The following is a 24,443-nucleotide window of genomic DNA, read 5'->3' as shown; positions in this document are numbered from 1 at the left end:
TTGTCAGGGACGGCAGACGTGTGAAGTGGAGGGTAAAGGACGAAGGAGGGAACAAACGCTCAGAGGAACAAACAGGTAGTAAGATGCAAATAATAATAGGAAAAAAAAACAACAACATTCAACATTTCGTGTGTTGTCTTTGAAACAAATGAAATTGTGCATAACAGCAGCAGAAGCAGCGAGAAGAGCAAGTGAGTGCATGAGCGAGCGAGCGAGGGGCCTCTTGATGTACAGGAAAGAAGAGACAGGTAAAAGATTGATGAAAGAATGGATTGAAAGATGTGTAGACAGCTGTGGATTGTCAGAGTTAAGCCGTTCCCATTCAGATAGGGTCTTCAAAAGGAATAACAGATGACTGATGAAATTCAGCTGCAGCAGGGAAAATAGGATGCCTTCTGTAACAGGATGCTGGGAGAGAAAAGATTGATGCATAAGTGAAAAGATAAGTCCAAGCATGCTGCAAACTCTCCAGCTGATATGTCACACTGCTCCACGATTGCTAGCCTCATATTTCCCCTTAGAAAAGCCTGAAAGTCGTTTTTTTTTCTTCTTCTGAGAAGACGACTTCTATCAAAATTTAAATTCACTCACTCCTGTAAATAATGAACAATGATATAATGCATCTTCATGGGGAAGGGGCGATAGGCAGAGTGATAAGACGGAGGAGTAATAGGATTCTAAATCCAAGGATGGGGATTTTCGTTCTCTCCGTTCAGAGGGAAATAACCTTGGAACAGACACCACGCTTGTCACCGTTTGACAGAGGAGAGTGATCTGGAGAGAGCTGCTGAAGTGTGTGTGTGTGTGTGTTCTGTGCTCATAAGATTGAATAATGCAAAGTAGCAATGTTGGCTAGCCCCTAAATACAAGCGCCTGCCCAATCCCGACCCTAATCCCTGTCGACTCGGCAGCCCCGTCCCGGGCCCTGCTTTCTGTTATACAGACTGCAGGAAAATACTGACGTTGGTTCTGTGACGTCGGCTGCAGGACGTGGAGAAGCCTGGTACTGATGTTTATCACTTAATCCCACTCCCACTCAGTCACTGCGCCTAGATTTTTACTCCAGTGAACTCCCATCCCGCTCCCACTGAAGTTTTCCCTGTCCCGTCCCAGTCCCATGGCAAAAAAAAAAAAAAAAACCTGTCCTGAGAATAAACCTGTCCTGAGAATAAGATAAGGTATTAATACCTAAAATGTAACATATCATACGATGTTTCCCACAGGTCTTGTGGTGAGAGCCATCAACATTGGTGGCAGTTGTTGTTTACTGAGATCAGAATTCATTGACAAAACCCTGTCCTCACTCCACACATGTCCTGTGCCAGTCAGAGCAGACACAGAGGAGACAACAGAACGAAGACTATTATGTTTAAAATAAAGAAAATTTGATTTATTCAAATTAAAGGGATAGTTCAACATTTTGGCAAATTGGCCCATTGCCATAATCCCTATAGTTTTAGGAGTAGGTTCATTACCTTTAATTGTCGGTGTAAACTGTTATTAGAACAGCGGAACAGAGCTGCGAGCTGCTCAGAGCTACGCTCTGAGGCTAATGGGATTTCTTGGTTTCCCTCATCAAACTCATCAAATACACAATCCAACAACTCCAAAACGCTCAAAAACAACTCTGTCTGGTAATGTTCTGTTATTATCTCATAGCGTGGTGAATGTGCAGGTCTCAACTTGTCCATGAGAGCGTTTTGGAGTTGTTGGATTGTGTATTTGATGAGTTTGATGAGGGAAACCAAGAAATCCCATTAGCCTCCGTAGTGTAGCTCTGAGCAGCTCGCGGCTCTGCTCCGCCGTTCTAATAACAGCTTGCACTGACAATCAAAGGTAACGAACCTACTGCTATGACTATAGGGATTATGGCAATGGGCCAATTTGTTCAAAATGTTGAATTATCCCTTTAAACTGCATATCTAAAGACCTATATCCCATCCAGATCCCATACTAATGGACTAATAGTGAAATCGTCAGCCTCTATTGTCGAGTTTGGTGGAACCGGCAAAACCCACCACAGCTGAGACTGATATCCTGAGTCCTCTATTAAGGCAAACCTGATTAAAAACATGCATGTCTTTCAGGGTTAATATCTCCTTAATAGAAGAATAACCTTTGAAAATGTCACCAAGACTCTCATTAGAACCAGTGAAATCAGCCAGTTGAGACTCTTAACTTGTTGTGGAAGTGCACTATTGATTGCAGGACAGTAATTGGGGATCTTCCTGTTGCCATTAGGGCTGTAACAAGGGATTATTTTCGTTATAGATTAATCTGCCAAATGGTTTCCCCATTAATCATTTAATCAGGAAATGTTAAAAGACCCCAAGGTAACCTCTTCATCTAAACCTGAAACTGATCCATTGCACTCTGAGAGAAGGCTCTAATTTAAAAACCACAACCACGTCAACCATTATAAGTTTTATGTATTAAGTTTTATGTACTAAGTTTTCGAAACAAATCTAACAATTAAAAAAAAAAAAAAAAAAATGCTGCAGTTTCTATTTTGTCAACTGAGAATCGGCTTCTCACTTAGACCGCTCATTAGTCAGGTTTCCGATCAAGCCCAATTCTCAGGGAATTGTCACAAGAGAACATGGATTAATGTGCGTTTTCATCCGAATGTCAGGGATCGGGGAACACTGCGATGAAGAAGTTTGTGGTGCAGTGAAAGCACCGCAGAAGAAAAGGGCACAGCGGGGACGTCATTATTAGATCACCAGTCGAACCTCAAACTGACGGAGAAAATACAGCATTTATCTTTCCTTTTCACGTATTAATTCGAGGAAACTCTACGGCCTCCTCCTCCTCGCTGCATCATAAATACAGTTTTCATCCTGCGAGTAGAGTCAAAGCTGTAGCGTGTGTTTAAGGCGCCACGCTTCATGCAGCACAAATCCATCCACTGCCTCTTCCCCATAACCCCCCGACCCATATCCTACACCTGCAGCTGAAGCCTGAAGCCCACACACCCAGAGCAGATGGTGTCAAACAGGTAGTCGGAGTAAAGATCAGAGATGGGTGGAGTGGTAGTAGAAGGGGGGATGACTAGAGGAGAGGCAGATAAATGACTCCTCCATGGTAATGTCTGGCTGCTTTATGGGGCGTCCTGGCTGTGAGTGATAGCCTCGCTCTCGTTATCTGTCGATTGGGGTAATTGCTGTTTGTCGGAGTCTGGCTGACGGATGGTGATGCAATCTGCCCGCCATTGGAGAGGAGGAGGAAAAGGAAAAAGGGGGAGAGGGGGAGACAGGGGGGGGGGCATTACTCCCATCACTCTCCACAAGTGTCTTTACCAGGAAGCATGCTGTGTGTGACAGTATGGATTTGAATTTAAGTGTGTTTGAATGTGCGTATTTCACAAGTGTACGTGCTCCTGAATGTAAATGTGATTTTGTGCCTTTAACTCCATGTTTCAGGCAGTAGTCTATGTTCGCTCCAACGCATGTAGTATGTAATGAGGTTATGCAGTTTATGCAAATGCAAGTGTGTGTGTGTGTGTATGAAGAAGGGAAGTTTATGTGAGCATGTGTGAAAGTCAACAGTGTTTGCATAAATGTTTAAGATGCATTAGGCATAATTCATTGGTGCCTAATGGATTGCGATTGCTCAATCTCTGTGCGGCAGACCTCTGGTGCTGTAGAATGTGATTGTGCATATCAATGTGCAAACCCGCCACCCCCCCCCAGCCCCCGGTCGTCCACACGACTGCTCCAATGAAAAAAAAAAGAAGAAGAAAAAAAAATAGACCAAATTCTGTGGCACCCAAGTGACCACAAATTACTGCCCTAATGAATATCCTGCATTACTGGTCACACGCCAATTAATGAAGGAAAACAAAGAATATGACAAATAAATTCGCCGGCAGAATTTTCTCCGCTAAGCGCTAATTTGGTCGGAGCTTTGTGTTTTTGAGCCGCTTCCATTTTCGCCAGCTGTCTTGTAGCAAGCGCCGTCCAAGTCGGTGGGAATCAGCCCCCTCCCCTCTCTCTCTCTCTCTCTCTCTCTCTCTCTCTCTCTCTCTGACTGACTGATTGGCTGACTGATTGACTGGCTGACTGTGTGGTGGCGGCTGAGTGACGGTGCATTTTGCAGGACGGACGGAGGAAGGATGATTCATGGCGGCTCTTCGGACCACTTGATAATCATTCCATCTGCGGGCGTGGGGACGTGGGACGGGCTTGTCCTGTCGCTGGCTGCCACATCACTCATCGTTTGTTCTCTTCATACTACACAGTAACCCCTTCGCCCGCTCCGTCTCTCTCTCCATCCTTCTACCTATATCCCACAAGGCCTTGGAAACGACCCTCCACCCCGGTGTGTGTGTGTGTGTGTGTGGGGGTGGGAATGGGTGGTGTAATGCCCAACCTGTACGACATGGCAGACTCCCACTGTCCTCTCTGCTGCACCTGCCCCCCTCCTCCCCCCTCCGCCTCCTCCTGCCCCACCCCTCTGCTGCAGCCTGCCACTCGCCTTGCGTTTGATTTAATACCAGCCTAAGTGTGAATAAATTCCTGTCACAGCCCATTAAGGAGGCCTTGGAGAGATCTGGCCTGTTATTAATTCTCCACAGCTCCTCTCTCTCTCTCTCTTCCCTCCCTCCTTTAGTTACTATCTCTCCCACTCTGCTGCTGCTGCTACTTCTCCTCTCCCTCCTCCTCCTCCTCCTCTTCTTCCTCCCTCACTGCACACTGCCTTGCTTTTTTAATACCCCGTTAATTACCACGTCTGTCCCCTTTATTCAAATGAGAAAGGGAGAAATTAAAAGCAAGGAGGATGTTTGTAATTTCAAATAGTAAAAAGCCATCCACTCTTCTTCTTCTTCTTCTTCTTCTTCTTCTCCTCTCCTCTCCAGGACCTGAGCGAGCTCGCTGCCGGCTCGGCGTGTATAATGAATTCCAGTGGCACTGGCGGTTAGTTTTATCTGAAGAGCAGGCGGGGAGTCTGCCGAGGCCCGATGATAAACAAACGCAACCTCCTAACTGTAATAAGAGCGAGAGAGAGAGTGGATGCAGCTCTGTTGGCAGATGCTCTATCTCTCTGTTTCTTTCCATCTCCTTTTTGCTTTGCTCCATCGCTCCCCAGATCCCTCCTTCTTTCTTGTTTTCTTTCCACCCCCACAGCCACAGTTACCCCCCTGCTGTGCTCCACTCCCTCTCCCTCTCCCTTCCTGCCTCCCTTCATCCCCATACCTTCCTCCCTCTCCCTCTCCCTATCCTCCATCCCCTCTTTCCCTTTCTGTCGCTCACTTCCCATCCTCAGCGACTATGTTCGAGCTCCAGAATTAGTAGGCTGTGCACAGCAGGTGCCCGTACCTCTGTCTTGTTAGCAGCCTCATATGTGGCCCATTAGAGGCTGCTGTATGCCGAGGGCTTTTTAATTGTTTTGCCGGGGTCAGAAGGCCGATGTAGCCGCAAAGCTCTCGCAGAGGAGGAATCAGAGCTGCCTTTTTTCTTCTTTTTTTTTTTTTTTTTACTAGAATACATGTTTTCCTCGCATTTTGTTGCATTTAGTGTCAAGTGCAACCCTAATTATTTCTGCTTTGTGTTCTAGTGTTTAAGGGCTATGTAAGCAATTAGTGGTGCTTTTTATTTGTTAACTATTGTCTAACTGTGCTGTGCTGCTCTGGACTATTGTTTACGTGAGAGAAAGGCGTGATGTAAGTTGGAAAAAGGCTGTTTTCTTTTTTCTTTTTTTTGTTGAATTGTGCAGATAATTTGCCTGTTTTGGTCTAGGTAGGTAGGTCGCTTGTGTAACATAAGTAAAAGGTACATCAAAGCCAGCTTTATATTTTCTGATGCTTTTGCGACTGCTTTTAAGAGGAAAAGAAATATGGGGCGCAGACTTGCTTAGACATCAAACAGGGGTAGGTTCAAGTAAAAGACCAAAGGTTCCTGTAAAGAGAGATGTTTTTAATTTAGTTTTCAAGCAGCCGAGGCCCCACGACACTCTCAGGTCAGCAGACATCCACCGGGGGCATAAATGACAGGTTCACACCAATAAGAGAAAGAAACGTACTGCTTACTGTCCAGCAGTGTTAAAGACACTACTTGTCCTCCACTTGTACATAACTGAAAGGATTCAAAGGTTTATGTATCACATACTCAAGTATATAGCGAAATACAATGTGGCATATACACATTCATAACATTAAAGCAGAAGTAAGCGATATTTTTGTGTTAATATAAGTCTTAAATAGTTATATCTTCCGACAGCAATCACTTACATAGAGTGTTTGGACCGAAACACGGGTCTCTCAGTCACTCTGCTCTGCTCTGAGCCGAGGAGAAAACTTTTCTCATATCCTACAAGTTTTATCCAATGAGGAGAGAGAACGGCATGCAGGGCTGTGTGTGCAGCCAAGGGATGCGCCTGACTGTGGTGACGTAGGGACGAGGACGGGGGCTGTTATATCTATCGCTCTGGGGCTGCTAACTCCATCGGCTGACAAGACGTTATGGTGCGTTCAAGGCAACTCGTGTTTTTCCGACCTGTGAAGTCATACCAGTTCGATCTGGTACGAGTTCACGGGTCGGAAGTTACGAGTGGCCGTTATAGTGACTTTCACAGGTAAAACAGGTTGGAAAAACACGAGTGGGTTGCCTGGAACGCTACAAAGTCGTAAGTTGTGACTTGAAGCTGTAATTTACGGTTTCAAAAGCCTACCTGGAACGCAGCATTAGCCAAAACGACCGGATCGCTTACTTCTGCTTTAAAACAGTTGACTCTTTATTCTTGTCTTGATTGGTGCATATAGAAATAAGTTATTTCAAACTTAATTTTATAGATTCAGTTATTTCCCATGGCTTCACTCAAAATACACTGATAAGTCGCAACATGTTATGGCTGATCAATGTACATGTGCTCAATGTGTAAAAACCTAAATGTTTGGTGGTGGTTTGCTGCGTCTCATTAGCTCTTACTCTCTCTCACACTTTCCCTATGATAAAGGCACAAAAAGCCTGAAATAAACAACTAAAGAAATAATTGAAAATTTAAAAATGTCCACATTGTGCCAATTGGTTGGGCAAGCAAATAAACCAAATTGAGCCAACTAAGATTTTTTAATTGAGAGAATAACTTGAACAGAGTAGTAAATGAGTGAGTAAATTCACAATTAACAACAGCTAGGGAATTTGTTACTGGAAGATTTTACGTTGGAACAGCTCTTTATTTTTTACAATGAATGCAAGGTGCAGGACACTGTGCTGGATCAACCCTGAATATAAAGAGGTTTGAGGTAGAGGTAAACAGAGTCGGCGGCGGCTATACGTTTGACAAACTGTCGTTATCTGCAGAAGTTTTGGCTCTGACAATGGCCCATGGCTGTGCGCCCTCACCCCACCCAGAAGGTAACGGTAACACTGCTGTGCACCAGAGATGATTTATATTCAAACACAGCTCGGCATTCACACTGCACGCTAAACTAAATACAAAATAAACTGCCTCCTGTATTGTGGAGGTGGAGGTTTCTACAGCTGAGCTACCTGCGTCGTCAGGGTCTTTCCAACAGGATTTGGGGACAATAGGAGTTATTGTGTTGCGTTACTCTGACTGAGCAGTCAACCGTTTTTTTGCGGGGTATTGATTGATTAATTGTCAGGTTGCTTTTTATTGCTCAAAACTATTATTATTATATCGGCCTTTGAAAGAAATCCAAATCAGTCAACCTGGAGTTTGAGGAGAGAGTTCAGCTTCCCAAGAAGAAGCCCTTCCTCAGTCTCTGATTTGGATTTTAAATAGATTCCTAAATAATGATCCCCTCCAGAGGAAGCCTTTGAGGCTTTTTGATCGATGCTTCAACTCGTCAGAGTCGAAATTATCATAGCAGGTGAGGTGAACAAACTTTTCTGTCTTCAGTCTCTCTGATTTTTCTCGCCCGATTCTGTGTGAGGGATCGTGGCTGAAACGTTAGGTGGTTTGCCCCGAGGAGGACATGGTGGTAAAATGTGGTGCAGTAGATGTAGAAGTGGTGGGGTTTGTGTAGCTGAGTGCCTGAAACAATCGCTCTCCCTACAACACTCTCCAGTCTAAGTCTCTGTGGAGGCGGTCGGGGTCTTTGGCTTCTCTCCAAGTCTTTTCCAGGTATGTGCTACCTCCATCGGCGCTCGCTGCCAAGTTTTTCAGTGTAAGCAAGCAAACACTGTTTTGTTAAAATTCAATGATGCTCACCAAAACTTATTGTACGTGTCAGTTTTAACAAGCACGTTGCAAAGTCTTACGTCATGTTAACTTGTTAGTCCGGTGAAAACAATGCCACCTCTGCATTCTCCTTTGTCTACTGTGGAAAATCTTCACCATTAGTTATTCCTATGTGTATTTTGCCTCTTGTTTAGCTGTCTCCATTCAGTTTTAAGTAACTCCACACCAGTCAAAGGAAAATATTCTGCTACTACCATTCTGTGTCTGATGAAATGAGGAGCTTCCTCCTGCCTGGTGAGAGCAGCGCAGCAGCAAAAACAATGGAGCACCCTGGCTTTGAAATGTCATCACTGATCTACAGTTACGATGCAGACGTTTTTATTGAGCTTCTGAAAATTTTAACACTTAAAACTTCATCTAGTGTGTAGAACTCCAGACTAGTGGTATGACTCTCTGCCGTCTGCAGAAATGTGTGTTTCAGTCGCTGTATTCACAAATTCCTCAAGCTACTTTAAAGCCACAGGGCTGTCACTTTTTATTTGAAGTTACGGCTAGCGTTCAAACACACAGGTTGGGATTTACGATCTGTCGGAGGTCAGTGCTTCAGAGAAAAGATCCCAGAACCAGACTTCTACCTGTTGCCAATCTGTAGCAAGGGGCAGAGGTAGGAGTAGGTGGTGGGCCTTAGTCTTAGTTGGGTAGAAATATTCCCGTATAAAATGAGACACCACTATACGCCCTAATAGGTTTTAACAGGCTATCAGGTGCAAACTGTAAAAAAGTTCAACTAATTTGCTGCTGCTGGACTAAAAGGGGAACAGACAGAGTACAATTTGCACCTTAATTAAACATCTTCAGTGTAATTGTGATGGTTAAATGACTTGTTACAGGGAGAATGAAGGCTCTCTGCCTTCCACCTTAGCGCCTCTTGGCCGAAAACCAGAGCCTCCGACCCGGTGGGGGTTAGCTGTGAGTTTTAACAACCATGAAAATGTGCACTCTGAAACTGTAGGGGGAGCTCCGTAGAGAAAAAAAAAAGACCAAAACAGTGAAAAATGATAGGTGCATAGTTCCCCTTTAAGTTAAACTTTGTCTCCTGCATCAGACATTAAAATAACGTAAAAATACAGGACTGTTGTGGAAATTGGCAACGACAACGTAACATTAGTGAATGTGAGAAACAGCGTCTTAGGGATTTTTCAAGAGCTTTTCTTCTGGGGCATTGGTCGTATACCCCTTAGGTTTTGTAGTGTGGGCCTGAACGGTCTTTGTTTGAAGGGCGATGTTACCCCTTCATCTGAAAGCGAATCATGGCTAACATGGCTGATGTTAGAAATGGGATTGGTCACAGGAATGGCCGGACAGGGTCGTGAACAGGTTTTACAGCCTATAGGTTGGGCTATAGTGAGTGGTTAAGGTGCTCAGTTTAGATCAAGTGGGTTTAGGATTCAGCAAAAATACTGCAGGTAATGTGAGACCCATGGAAACGGGGAGTAGACACTGGCAACCTCTGCGGTGTGCAGCTTAAGGGATGTGAATGGTCTGATAAGGTGCATTTGTTTTCAGATTTAGCTGTAGTCAGAGCTTGTTGTCAAGAGCTGATTGAGGATCTGCGCTGTGACTGCCAAAGGGCACGTTACATCACCTGGAAACCAGCTGTAGTTTCTTTTTGTTTTTTGTTTCAAACCCTGTCATCACTTTTCATTCTCCCTTTTTATTTAGTAAAGGGAAAAAGCTGCTTGCTCAGGTGCCGGCAGACATGTTTACATTTGAACTCGAGAAACTGCCTCGTGTGTATCTGAAGAGTCTATTAAAGTTTTGACGAGGGCGAGGCACAAGCGACGTGCTTGTTCTGCTTTCAACCTCAAGACTTACTTCAGGTTGAAAAGCATTCGATTAAAAAAAAAAAGAAGAAAAAAAGCTGAGTGCTTTGGAGCCTTTAAATTGGAATTACCTTTCTTTTATCTTTGCAGAAATCTGCCTGCACGTCTCTTTCTCCTCTCTCCCCCCCCTCAGCGCTGTCTTCACTCTAATAACGATAGAGGTAATTAGAACCAATATTACTTCATTGGAGGGGTGCCATAGGGGAGCTGATTTTAAATGCGTGTGAGTGATTGTACCAATTTAACACATCACTGAGTCACAAGTGTTTTTGACATCTGAAGAACTGTTGCTGGCACCTGAAGAAAATCTGAATAAAATATGTTTTTTTTTTTTTTCCCTCCAACCTCATAGGAGCCCTCCACTGCCCATTTACAAACCCTTGAAGTATCTTGTTTACTTAGAGTGTGAGAGGATGTGTTGAGCTCGGCCTCAGATGATACAAGCTCCTGACAGACATCTGAGAGAGATGAAAGAAAGATGTCCTGTCTGCTCTGAGATTGAGCCGGCGGGGTATCACTCTGCAAATGCTGCCTTCAAGCTCTCGGCGCTCACACGCATGCGCAAGTGCACGCAACACACACACGCACAGTCATCCCTACCTATCATCTGCTCCAGCTCGCAGATCAGCTCTCCAAGCAGCCGCCACAGCTACTTTGAAACTCAGCTTTACCTTCTTCCTCTGTAGTCCCCGCCACGAGCTAGCTAGTTAGCAGCACATATGTCAGAAAGGAAAGACCCTCTAATTAAACAGCGTGAGTGGGGAAACCTCAGCCGTTTGACCATGTTTAATGCTGACTGATATAGAGTTCAATCTGCAGCTGGATCCTCGTTGATCTTTCCACAGCCCGATATTATTGGCAGATTTCAGCGTATGCAGTCGTCACATATGTCGACCTGAGGGATACGCACATAGAAACTGTAATATAACTGCGTTTTCGGAATTTTATATCAGGTTTTTTATTTTATTTTTTATGAAGTTTTCCACAGGAAAAGAAGATCTGCTTTTCAATCACTTATTTCCCCGCTCTTTTCTTCATTCAAGCTTTAAAGTTATCTCCTTGTATGTTTTTTTGGTAACACTTTTTATCAGTAAATACACACTATTAAAGCAGATATCAGTGGAATGTTTTTGTTAATATAAGTCCTAAATAGTCCTATTTTCCATCAGCAATCACTTACATGAAGTATTTCAGCCTAAACACGAGTCTCTCCGTCACTCTGCTCTGCTGTAACCCGAGGAGAAAATTTTCCTTGTGGGATACAAGTGTTATCCAATGAGGAGAGAGAACGGCATGAAGGGCTGTGTGTGCAGCCAAGGGATGCGCGTGAATGTGGTGACGTAGCACGAGGACCAATTGATGCCTGACAAGGGCGGGGGCTGCTAACTCATGGTGCGTTCAAAGAAACTCGTACTTTGTGTTTTTCCTTCCTGTGAAGTCATACCGGTTCGATCTGGTACGAGTTCACGGGTCGGAAGTTACGAGTGGCCGTTATAGGGAACTTTCACAGACAACAGGATGGTAAAAACACGAGCTACGGGTTACCTGGAACGCTACCAAGTCGTAGTTGTGACTTGAAGCTGTAACTTACGGTTTCAAAAGCCTGCCTTGAATGCAGCATTAGCCGAAACGGCCGTGAAGCTGATATCTGCTTTAAATATTAGTTAAGCATTTTTAAATACATAATTCATCATTTATAAGGCATTATTCCTACATTGATACTTAGTATTGTATGTTATATAAGCAGGTAAAAATGTTTTACAGTACATACAATGATCATGTACTAATGGTTAGTAATTGTGTTAATGGATGTTTAATAAACACTCATTAAAGTGTAATTCATGATTAATGCGGGTAGGTAGTACTTGTTAGTTAAGTAGTGTATATAGCATCACTTTACACACATTTCACAAGTGGAAACAAATGTACATTCAAATGGTTAGTTAATTATTTACTGACACTTTGTAAATGATCTTATGAACGACTAGCTTTACCTAAATAACTGGTTTGTAATGATGATTCAAGTATTTAATGATGCCTCACTAAAGCTTAATAGTGCACAGTATACAATGCTACCTTTGTTTTTTTATAATGATTTTATTTCTGGGGAGGTTTAGTGTTTCAGAATTAACCCATAATACAATAAATGTATTATTCAACTGTCTAATAATTTACTACAACTCTGTTAATAATTGCAAAGAAATCTGTTTTATTTTTTGTGAGATAAGGAAACGTGTTACAAGTGGTAATTTAAAAAGAAAAATATTGACAGATTATGACTTTTTTCTTTTAACTCAAATATTGATATGGTATTGACCTCTGATATCTTATATTTGTTGGCGCCCATAGCCTGCGGCTGTGTGTCTGTTTGCCTGGATCATACATATGCAGCCAGTACATGTGGAAACCCAGAAGGTTGTGATTTGAATTTCATTCTGCTTATCAGTTCTCAAGCTGCTGTTGCTAATCTGCTGTGCGTACAAATTAACCCTTCAGCTACCCTGAACTTAGTCTGAACTTAGATACTGCATGCATGAAGGCACGAGAGCTTATTTCATGTGCTTTGGTCTGCAAAAAAATGTAATTAACATGTGACTTATGCTGTGGAAAAGAAAAATATAAAAAAGGCCTGTGTGTGGAAAAAAAAAAGTCACTTGGTCCCTACACAGTAAACACAGCTGTACTCCTTAGATTTTGCTCCCATGTGCAATTTTGCTGATGGTGAAGTCACCTGCATGGCTGCCCATCATTGGTTTTAAAGGAACAGCGCTCCAACCTTCTTGTCCCTCATTTATTATCACTGGGAACCAAATCACAAAGGAAAGCCCAATCGATGGGGCTACCTGGCAGAGACTCAAGTGCTTAGGAGAGAGCAAGGGGGGCGCCTAGCCTCAGATACTTCTAAAAAGGCTAAATCGATTGCAACCCTTCTGCAACAGTCGGCTGACACTGCAGGCTTTCCACCTCAGTTGCTGAGGACGTATTGAAAGAACCCCGTCGGTAGGTGTATGCAAGGATGACAACATGGCTATTGTATTTCTGCCACGACTCGAAGAGAAGGCTTTTATCTGCCTTCAAAATCCCTTTAAAGGGCTTCGTTCCCTTGGGAAAGCCCATGCCAAACACAGAACACACGGGCACTTAAACCTTCCCGTTGAGAAAAAGCCATAAAGTTTATAAAGTCAATTAAGACTTTTTTTTTTAAACTGATGTCAGGCAAATTAAAGCTGCCTGCCCCCCACCCCCCGTGGGTATACTGTCAGATGGTAAACCAGGTCCCACTCAGCGTCACAGAGTTCCCCAGACAGGGCACAGTAAGCAGCTTACTTACCCCCAACCCACATGTGCTTTTAACAGGTTTCCTGTGCGTTTCCCATTAAGTGACATTTCACTTTGGTGGAGCGTTTTTACACCATTTAACTCATTTATTCATCTTGACCACTGTTAAAATCACACTTAATGATAGAGCCTGACTCTCATACAGTACATATCAATAGCGATTCAAACTTTGCAGGCGAACTGCAAACTGTCTGGATTCAGTTTAGAAACAATGTCCTTGCTATGGTTGATCCGCCAGAGAAAAATAATGTTAGTGTTCATTCAGTTTGTGATTTTCTCATTTCTATACGTAGGTTTGCTCCTATACACTGTAGGACTGACGGGGGCTTGTGAAAAGAAGGCGTGCAATTATTCATTATAGGCTTTTGGCCTTTTTCTACTTTTCTATTTTTATCATTTATAATTTCATCATCAGCTCCAAAAATCCCATTTTGAGCGCTGTGGGCTCTTACTTAATCGTTTTAAATGTACAAAGAAGTAACTGTAGCAGATATTACACAGGAAGAACAGATACATTATCTGTGCATTTGCTCTTGTGTTTGTTGCCGGTGTCAAATCGTGGTAAACCAAGATCAGTCATACAGCGCAGGAGCATATACAGTATAATCAACTATTTTATATTAGAGCTTACTTATACTTCATAATGTGAAGGTGGTATTGTGTGGAGATGAGATTTCATCCTGTAGCTGACTGACCTGACTTTACCAATTTAGCAACATGTTTTCACATCCAGGACCTCTACAGTACCTTTAGTCCAAATAAGTTGTGTAGGTGTGTGTGTGTGTGTGTGACGCAGGGTGTGTTAAGAATACTGAGCTGACGATCAGAGAGCCTTTATATATAAAAGGGTATCACCGTCCCATTGTACAGATACAGTATGTTGTGTTGGATACATGAAAGGCAGCAATAACAATACAATGAGCAGTTGTGAAAGAGGCTGTGCTCTTGAACCCAGGCTTTTCAGAAAGTAGCCTGAGATCAACACTTTCAATCTCTTTGAAAATAAATAAATCTTCACATTCATAGTTTTTTTCTTTCATTTTATTCTTCTTGAAAGGATGAGAGGAGAATTTATCAGTTGTAGGAAAAAGCCATAACCGTAAAAAAAAAAATATAATAAACACACAGTTGACCTACAACATAGTGTCTTTTTATATGACAAATTACAACAAAATACATCCGATTTAAGTCTATTAGATGATTATGATATAAATGTTCTGACATATTTGAATAAAAGAAGTTGTTGGGATTTTAATATTGTGGTGATAAAAGAAAAAAAGTGAACCGTGACTCTGTTTTTTTTTTTGTGAGTGAGTAGTAGCTGATACTTCAATCATTTTTCAAGCAGTCATGCTGAATAACACTCATCTCCCGCCGCCTTCACGAAATACATGAGGCATGATGATCACAAATTTCATGTTTAGACTTGATACTTTTTATGAATGCAGAATACAGATTGGTTAATAAAAGTTAATGAGGCAGTGTAGTGGATGATGGGTCTGAGTATTCCTCCGTCAGATGCTGTAGCTATGTAGATATTGGTGCAGTTTTTGCTGCAGGTAAGATTTTTGTCCCACAAACAATCCATCTACGCTGCTTATTATTATTATTGGTTCACTCCTGCTTCTTTGATGTGGTACTGGCACATATCACCGCTGCGAACCCCTACGACCACACTGCAGCCCATGAAATTAAAGAAATACGCACACTTACTGCGGAGGGTGAGAAGCGATCCACATGCAGAGCAGCAGGAGGATACAGCACCGTCAGTGGTTTCAGTATTAAACTGATGATGAAGTCTTCACAGCTTTTACAGTTGACACACTCCTTACTAAATATATTGGCCCCATGAGTTTTCGGTTTGTCCTAATTCTTCTGCCTAATAAGGAGTTGCGTTTTTCCTTGAGGACATTTGTCATTTTTGCATAATTTAGGGGGATTACTGGTTTCTGGAAAAGCACCTTTCCTCATAGTTGAAGAAGCTCCTCTTCTTTTTGTCACACTCACCATAAATCATAGAGTTTAATTAAATTTGGCTTGTGCTCCTGCCAAGACACAATCTTAACTGTCTGAGGGCGGTGACTGGGGTTTTGCTTCTGTAAACCGTGTGAAAAGTCAGCTCTGTTTTTTTTTTTTTTTTCACTTGGCTAATGGGAGGCATGTTAATGTGGAGCAGAGAGTGCTGAGTGTGGAGGAGATGCACATGGAGGTTTTCACCGGCTCACGTGTCACCAGTGATGATACAGGAGGGGAAATACCAGAGGTGCAGTCACATCTGTAAGATCTGTAGTTTTCCTTTCCTTTCCTTTACCTCTTATCTTTCACTCTTCTTTCCTTTCCTTTACCTCTTATCTTTCACTCTTCTTTCCTTTCCTTTCCTTTCCTTTCCTTTCCTTTCCTTTCCTTTCCTTTCCTTTCCTTTCCTTTCCTTTCCTTTCCTTTCCTTTCCTTTCCTTTCCTTTCCTTTCCTATCTTCCACTCTCCTCTCCATTCCTCTCCTTTCCTTTCCTCTCCTCTCCTCTCTAATCCCTTCTCCTCACTCACAGACACTTACACTTGTAATTCCCAGCCAGATCCGTCGGAGTCAAAGCTGCGATTTGAGTCGCCACCGTCAGGGCGGATTAGCAGAGGAATCCTGAGTGAAGGCACGTTTTTACTCCACTATATTCCCCCTCTCTCCTCCTGCCTGTGTATGTGTGTGTGAGTGAATATTTTAATCTAAGTTGTTTTCTTCCTCGCCATTATCTTAAAGCCCCTCATGAAAAAGCAACGCTGGCTTTCTTAATGTGCTCGGAGAGCGTGGTGGCCATGTTTTTAATCGTTGATGAAATGGGTTAAATGACTAAAAAGAAGATGAATACCTCATCTTATTCATAAGATAATATAATTACAAGATTAGCTTGATTTTTCTATAATGTCTAATGGATAAAAAAAAAAAACCCTCCCCAAACGTCTTTAATGTGGAGATAAAGCAACAGAATTAATTAATATAGAGATGCCAATTATCAAGCTTGACACGCCTGGAGACGTCCTGTTGTTTGATGGCCCACATTCCACAAATCCCAAGTATTTACAGATTATGATGTTGCATTGAGTCGTCGCATCCAATGTGTCACCGAACAAACGTCTAGCAGCGACAGATTTTTGAAGTTACAGAAAATCTATTCACTTTTAATTGATCATTGAGCAATCCCCCATTGGGCGCACAAAGACGTGAATGCATGAATGTTTTGTGACTGATGGATCTCAGGTCAGGGGACGTCTGTCTGAGGCCCGAGCCAGGATCCGTCTTGACACGACATACAAAGATACAGTAGTTAGAGCTTCTCTGGAGGCAAAGTTTCAATGGAGTAGAATTTCAATAAAGTGATTTCGATGAAATATTCAGTTTTTTTTCCCCCTTCACTTCTGTCTTTCACCCTTTCGACTGAGGACAGCCCTCTTTGATCTGATTTGGATGAGTAGTGGAGAAAGGGAGCATGATGAAGGGAGTCGGAGGAAGGCGGACAGGGAGAAGCAGAGGAGACGGCAGTAACAGCACTTCACCCATGTCATTTAAGCAAACATCATCTGTGCTGGTTGCAAAGAGCTCTCCGTCCATTTCCCAGGCTTTTTTTTTTTTAAAAGGCTTCAGCTAATGATGGAGCCACTGTCCTTCATTTGTGCATCGGACCATCTCTCAGATATACGCCACGCAACCCTGGACAAGATTTAGTCATTTCATCAGCACAAAGCTGATGGTGAACAAGTGTCAGGCTAAAAGCTGCAGATACTAATGAGTTAGACCACAGAGGATTTTACTCAGTGAGAAGGTGCCTTTATGGTAAAAGTGAGAAATTGGCTGCGCAACAAACTGAGACATCTGAAGTGTAGAGGTGAATATGAGTAAATTACACAAATCCCTAAAAAAGAGGATTTAGTTTAACAGGAATTTAAACAATACTTAAACCGGGAAAACGAAAGCAGTCTTAGGTCAGTGAGTTACTGTCACACACTGGGAACGTATTTTTTCGTGTGGGTAATTTACAGGTCAATATTGTTTTTCAAACTCTGGTTTTCATCACCAGTCTTTCACACAGACATCGAATGTTACGCAGCAAAAATGCGACATAATTTTTTTTGGAGTGGGGTCGATTTTTCTGAGCTTTCGCCCGGCGACTAAACGCATCAACCAATCATGTTGCGTGAAAGGAGATACGTCACAACCCCACACAACACCATGTTGTGTTGTCCAGTTTTGGGTTTTCTATGGAGTTTTTCCTCAGTCGGTGTGAGGGTCAAAGGGAAGAGGATGTTGTTATGATGCCATGTAAAGCCCTTTGAGACAAACTGTTTGTAAAAATGGGCTATACAAATAAAATGGCCTTGCCTTGCCTTGCCTTGCCTTGACTCAAAGCATAACTTTGGTTTGTAATTGTCATCTGTTGCATATCCACGTCACTGCCAGTATGAATGCTTATTCAATATTCGCCGTTGAATATTTCACAATTTTGTGTCTTTTATTAGTCACGTCCCCGGTGTGTAAGGACTTTTAGGCTCTCCACGATTCTTTTCGGAGCTTATTTTTCAGTATTGGTTAATAATTTATGAATTCTTTTTCCCATTCATCTCTAAGTCTGTAAAATATAGCTATAAAAAAGTTAATTTCTAAAAGCCAAAGGGGACGACGTCCTCAGGTGTCTTGCATTCTCCAAACAAATATTGAAAAGTGACAAATCTTCAATTTGTGAAACCATAATCTTGCAGATATGAGGGTTTTCTGTTGGATTCAATTAAAGGGAGGTCAGCAGATTCATTTTCAGCTTCTGCTCTACTTGTAAATGGCTTATATTTGTACTGTATAAAATCTCCTTCTTCTGTGTTTGGATGTTTCCAGTAAAGTTGCTTGTTCTGATGTCAAAATAAATGTAGGTCAAAGTGCACATGACTCTATTTACACCAGCAACTTGGGGGAAAAAAAGTGTTTTCCTTGGATATGACTCAGTCACAGCAGAGAGAGACGGCTTCTGTGACACGTCCGTCAGGCTTAGCTGAAGTTACAGGCGCTGGAATCAGATTTCTTTTTTTTTTGTTACACCAACCCCTCCTCCCCCTCCCCCTCCCCCTCCCCCTCCTCTTGCCCCTGCTGCCAACAGTGTTTAATCTCTTGAGATGACAGGTTTCCAAACTGCTGTCCAACCAACAAACTACTTACCGGTCCATGTGATCTTCTGTTTATGAGGCCTGGATTCTGGCCCCGACCCCTGTCCTTGTCCCTGTCCCTGTCCTCTGTCCCTGTCCTCTGCCCAGCTGTGCTGTGACTGAGGGCACCTGAAAGATCACTGTGATCTACATGACCTGTTTACATGAATCTACATGACCCAGTCCTCCAGCTCTCAGATTGCACACACAGACGTTAATACAGTAAACATTAATACACAGACGGGGAATTCACTGCTCTGACCCTGTGTGCAGATCTTATATCATGGGTATCACTATCAGCTGAGAACTTGTCCTGATCTTCTATACTGTATGATACTATAATTGTAGAGCTGTTTATAAATACAGCGCTGAGCTGCTGTATTAAGTGATGATCAGAGTCAATGCTGCTCCGTCTGTCCAGGCTGCAGGTGAAGGCTCCACTGATCATAATCACATGTTTCTTTATCTCTCTGTACCAAACCTCTCGACCTGGGCCGAACTCTTTTCTGGACCTGCTTAAGAAAACATCTCTTGTTGGTTTTTCTTTGTTTTTGAAACTGTAGCTGCTGAAACTTTGGCCTTGTTGGCTACAACCTCAAAATATGAAACATTCAAGACCTTCTAAAACAAGCAAGAATGTACAAATCTGAAAAACTGTTGAGTAAATCTCAGCCAGTGACAATCACAGTAATAAATCTTACTGCTGCATTTTTATGTTGTTTATTGTTAGTGTTTTTTTTTTTTACATCCTCCTACCTAATTTACTCCAAAACAGATCTACTTGGCAATGCATTTATTTTCAAACACATGCAGGTGAACTGGGTTATTGTTAAGTTATTCTGAAATGTGCTTTTTAAACGCTCACTGACTCAAACACACTTTATTCTATTCAACACACATTAAAGTTATTTTTTAGGCACTGAGGGACAGGGGGAGGAAGAGACTGGGGGTGACATGAAACAAGGGGCCACAGGTCGGATTCAAACCCATGGCAGCTGCCTTCATGATACACACTTTACCACTGTAACGCATCATTTCAATACACTTTAAGTCAAAAATGTCAAAATAACTGTAATGGGCTCTATAGTATGCACAGCTCCACTACTTCCTGAACTTAAGGCAGCTCCTTTATTTCCTGTCTTACATTATTGGACAACCTAATTAATCCAGGTGTGTCTGACCATTGTGACTACTCAGACACACCTGGATTAATCAGTTTGTCCAATAATGTAAGACAGGAAATAAAAGAGCTGCCTTACGTTCAGGAAGTAGTGGAGCTTTGCATAGAGCCCATAGACATTTTTTTTTGCAGATTTACAGTATATCCATGGACAAGATGATTATTGATTATTATAAAGTAATCAATAGATGAATCATCAATGAGACTTTAGTCGTTAGTTGCAGCTCCTACCAGCAGCATCGTCGGCTCATCATCGCAGCAAATGAAACGAGTGGAAACAGAAAGTGTGGCTCGGTCGCTCTGGGCCGACACCAGTGCTGTTTAATCAGATCAGCATCTGGGCTGATGCATATTTTATGGATCAAATCAGTGCATCTCTAACACACACACTGATACACACACACACACACACGCACACTCATAACGAAGCACACAGACATCTTCCTGTCACGTCATGACCCTATACACAAAAACACACACTTGTGCAGCTACACACTTTCCAAGACTCAGGCTCTCACACACATTTTTAGCTCACAGCATCTCACTACATCTCCTCTGTGTGTGTCAATCTCCATTTCCGCTCCATCTCAGGTCGCTGTGCTTTTCCACTCTCTCTCTCTCTCTCTTTCTCCTCCACCACCATCACCGCCGCCAATGCGCCGGCGTCTGCCAGCATTTCCAGGTTATATGAAGCAGGTAGGCAGCCTGCCAGTCTCCAGGAGGCCCCCCCCTTCGGAGACCGGATCTCAGACAGCGCTTCTTTGTTTGCTTTCATGAGTTGTTGACTGGCCACCCTGCCGCGGCCGATGCCGTGTCGGAGCATGTCAGCTGAGGCCTACTGCGGATTGAAAAGACATCAAAACATTATTGCAGGGGCTGGCTGTTGAGTGGCAGGCCAAGAAATAAGGGAGTGGATCAGCTCCTATTCCTCAAGAGGTCTCTCTCTCTGTGTGGTGTGTTTGTGTTTGTGTGTGAAAGCTACACAATCCAGACAGAATAGAAGATGGTTCCTTCCTGCTTTGTTCTCTCTGTGTATAAACCCTCCTTTTTCCCCAAAAAAACATCACATTATAGGTGTGAAGGATTAGAGTTGTGCTAATTATGAGGTTATGAATGAAATCATATCTCTCTGCAGCTTGCAGCATAATTTCTGTGATAATAGCAGTGGTGTTATTCATATATCGAGATATATGCCAGCGAGCTGTTCATAATGAACGTGGCGTGAAGGCTGCGCTGCCTCCGTATAGTCTCTCGTCTTCTGTCCTGGAAAATATGGAATTTCATATCTGGAGACTTGAAAGTAACAAATCTGGATGTTGTACACTATAAAAACTGAGATGAAATGAGCATCTAAGGCTGCAGCTCTTTCTTATAGCTTCATTTGAAAAAAAATGTTTCATTTAAAAAAAAGAAAGAATCAGTTTTGTGTTCATTGTTTAAAAAGACTGAAATTATAAAAGGCTCAAAGTATCGTCTCATTAATACGGAATAAATGATGAGTGAGGAGAGACTTGCTTGTCAGAGTAATGAGACATATCCCATGTAATATACACACACACACACACAGTCTCAGAATCAAAGTGAAAGAGCGAGATAGGAAAAAGAGCGAGAGAGCTTGAGTGGCAGTGCAACACCCCCCCTGGAGAGAGAGAGGGAGAGACTGGAAAGCCTCCAAATGTTCCACTCTGGAAATATCTTCAAGGACAATCAGCTAAACAGTTGATATTAAGAGAGCTGTGTGAAATCGATTGCTCAAGGTGTTATCTGCGCCGCAAAAATGGCTGGTAATTAGTCATGGCTAAAGGAGTGTTACCGAGAGAGTGAGATGGATTTAATCTTAATAGATTTCACTGCACTGCAGATACAGTAGCTCCTGACTGAAGGAGCTCCTCTCCCTCCCCCCCATCTCTCTCCTCTCTCTCTTTCTCTGGCTATTTCTCAGAAGAAAAGCAGCTGAGTAAGAGGCTGTGATGTACGGCTGTTGCTAAATTTGCCCCCTAAACCTCCCAATGTAGATGTTTTGCCTGACTTACCTGATCAAAGGCAGCACACACTTGGCAGCTGTATCTGTTTTAATCCCGACTCTCCAACAACAACCTCAGCAGCAGCAGCAGAAGCACAGGAGCCATTATTATTTGTGAGCTGCTTCAGCCCATGGCAGCTGTTGACTTAGAGATCTTGGTGGCACATTCAGAGGTAATCAGCGGACAAAGCCCTCGGTGACTGACTGGCTGTTTGCTCCTGTGTGATTCACCTGTAAGCCCGCTGCAGCAGGCCAGATGTGTTAGTTCAGCGATTAGCAGAGGCCGCCGCTGATGAAGTCGACTGAAGCCCAGAAGTATTTGGAGAGAGGTCAACATTCGAGTGAGAAACCGTCCGCCTATTGTGTGTTTTTAGGAGGAAATACCTGAAGTCAAATGAGGCGTTTCAACGTATTAATCCTCGTCCCGTTTGAAGTGTAACGACAAAGCAGGTGTCACTCTGTGGGTCTGTCGACAAATCTCATGAAAAGACCAAAACCAACCATGTGGTTCTGTCCCTTTATTCCTACTGAAGATGTAAATCTTTAAAAACAGGTCACACACACACACACACACACGCACACACACACACACACACACACACACTCTGGGTTTGACACTCAGACTGATGATGACTCATGGTTTCACAGATGATGTGAAGAAAATGAAGCAAATCACTGACTGATGCAGAAGAAGCATATTAGCACGAAATTCCTCCCAGGCTGATAAATAACATCGCTAATGGTTAAAGGACCACTGACCAGGATTTCATGGAAATGCATAAGATATGAAGGGGTTGTTGTAAGCCAAAGAAACACAATGATTCATAGTTTCTGGTGATTACAAACGTAATTCTGAATATTATATTTCATTTTTGCTTATAGTTTCCCTCTTAATCCTACACACTGGTCCCTTTAAACAAGTCTGTGTTGGGCTTTCCCCTCTTAAAAACAAATTACAAAAGACAAACTAAAGATTGAGATAAATTTGATAAGACGTGTAGATAAACTTGGGCTTTACAGCTGTATATAAGATCACCATCTATCTATATCTACATTTAGTCTTCAAAGGTGAATTTGTCTCATCAGCTTTGAAATGTGGTAAATACATCCATGTCCTTCTCTTTTTGTAAAGTCTGGTGCTCACTCTGCTTTTAATCTGTTCCCATCATCTGGTCGAAAATTATATTTGTCCAATAACTTTGTTAATGTAAAAACACAACCCGCTTGTTCATTAAAGCAGAGATTACATCTGGAGTCAGTTTTTTTCCTCAGTAGTTTTGTTAGGTGAATTATATCTCATCAGGATTTATAGTTGTGCAGTGAGTGTGAGTTATATCCTGTGCTGATGGGAAAGAATTAACTTTGGTAGCGCAGTGAAGCAGCTGCTTGAATGTGACTCCATGGGAAAATTATAATAGTTTGATTGTTTCTTGAAATGTTTAGTTGGTGATGTAGCCATGGCACGCTTTGTTGTTGTAGTTGTTTTCTGTTTTTATTTAACTTTTTTCCCCCTCTTTTTTTTTTGTCTTGCAGAAGCTGAAGCAGAAGAACCAGCAGCTGAAGCAAATCATGGACCAACTCCGCAACCTCATCTGGGAGATCAACTCTATGCTGGCTGTCAGGAGCTGAGCCACACACACACACACACACACACACACACACACACACACACACGATCATGTAAAACATACATTCAGATGCACACATTGACTATAAGTAACAGAAAGGAAGACATGGTCTGGATAACTGGACGTTAGACAGGGTAGCACCGACTGGCTGAGGCTGCTGCACTTTACAGAAGAAATTGGGACTTTGGCAATATCAGCCCATTGTGGAGAAAGACATGAAACAATAGACGGAGACAGACGACGAAGACGACAAGAGGAGATGTGGGCGACGGCAGAAAATATTCTGTCTACCTCGATATTCTACACTTCAATCAACCTTATGACTGAATTAATCTGAAGAGCTGATATATGTTTTATCTATTTGTAGGTACTAGCACAATAGAGATGCATTGCTGTATTATATTTAATCCTCATATCCTGTATATCTGTTACATCGTATTAGAATCATCTGAAGTCCTAAATTAAAGAGAAAAAAAAAGTTTTTTATGGCCTCTGAACTATAATAAGAAAGACGAACACTGTGGCAAATTTTATTCAAGTCTTATTCTTGCTATAATGATCTGATTTTTTTCTTTTTTAATTTGATGTAAACCGGTTAATGTTTCACTCTGATTGGGTTTGACATATTATCATAATGTGTTGCTGAATTATAAATTCTGCTGTGATTTTTTTAAAAGTCATTGCTGTTGTGTTTCAATTTTTCCTACATCAGTGTTTTAGTTGAGTATTTATGAAGCGTTTCAGCTAAAACTCAACAGTTAAACCCCAGGACTCAACACACTCTTCCTACCTCTGAGTTTTTTTTTTTTTACCTTGAAATCTCAATTAAACATGAACATGAACAAATAATATGTAGTTTACAACATCTCGGATGATAAATTTATAAAGGCTGTCAATCGATTAAAATATTTAATTACAATCAATCGCATGAGTGTCCATAGTTAATCATGATTAACCACAAAGTAATCACGCATCTTTCTATTGTTCAAACTGTACCTTTAAGGGATCATTTTCAAGTGTTTAATAATGGACACACATGCTTGTGTTACTTACATTATACATAC

At 42.2% G+C, this 24,443-nt stretch overlaps 1 protein-coding gene across 3 annotated transcripts in view; it reads left to right on the top strand.

Annotated features, from left to right (window-relative positions):
- med30 (mediator complex subunit 30) overlaps positions 1 to 24,152 on the top strand; it is a 42,335-nt gene extending 18,183 nt beyond the window's left edge. Inside the window, exon 5 of one of the 3 annotated variants that reach the window (XM_083981933.1) lies at positions 23,285 to 24,152. In XM_083981933.1, coding sequence (XP_083838059.1) covers positions 23,285 to 23,380 — 96 coding nt within the window. In that variant the 3' untranslated portion in view covers positions 23,381 to 24,152. Of the gene's footprint in view, positions 1 to 16,804; positions 17,491 to 20,401; positions 20,512 to 23,284 lie in introns of those variants that run through there. The other 2 variants (XM_083981934.1, XM_083981935.1) reach the window with 2 other exon arrangements.
- The last annotated feature ends 291 nt before the right edge of the window (positions 24,153 to 24,443 follow it).

The sequence above is a fragment of the Trachurus trachurus genome (assembly GCF_905171665.1).
Source record: "Trachurus trachurus genome assembly, chromosome: 11".
NCBI classification, from domain to species: Eukaryota; Metazoa; Chordata; class Actinopteri; order Carangiformes; family Carangidae; genus Trachurus; species Trachurus trachurus.
Note: the sequence above shows the minus strand (reverse complement) of the source record. Positions and strands in the feature narration are given on the sequence as shown.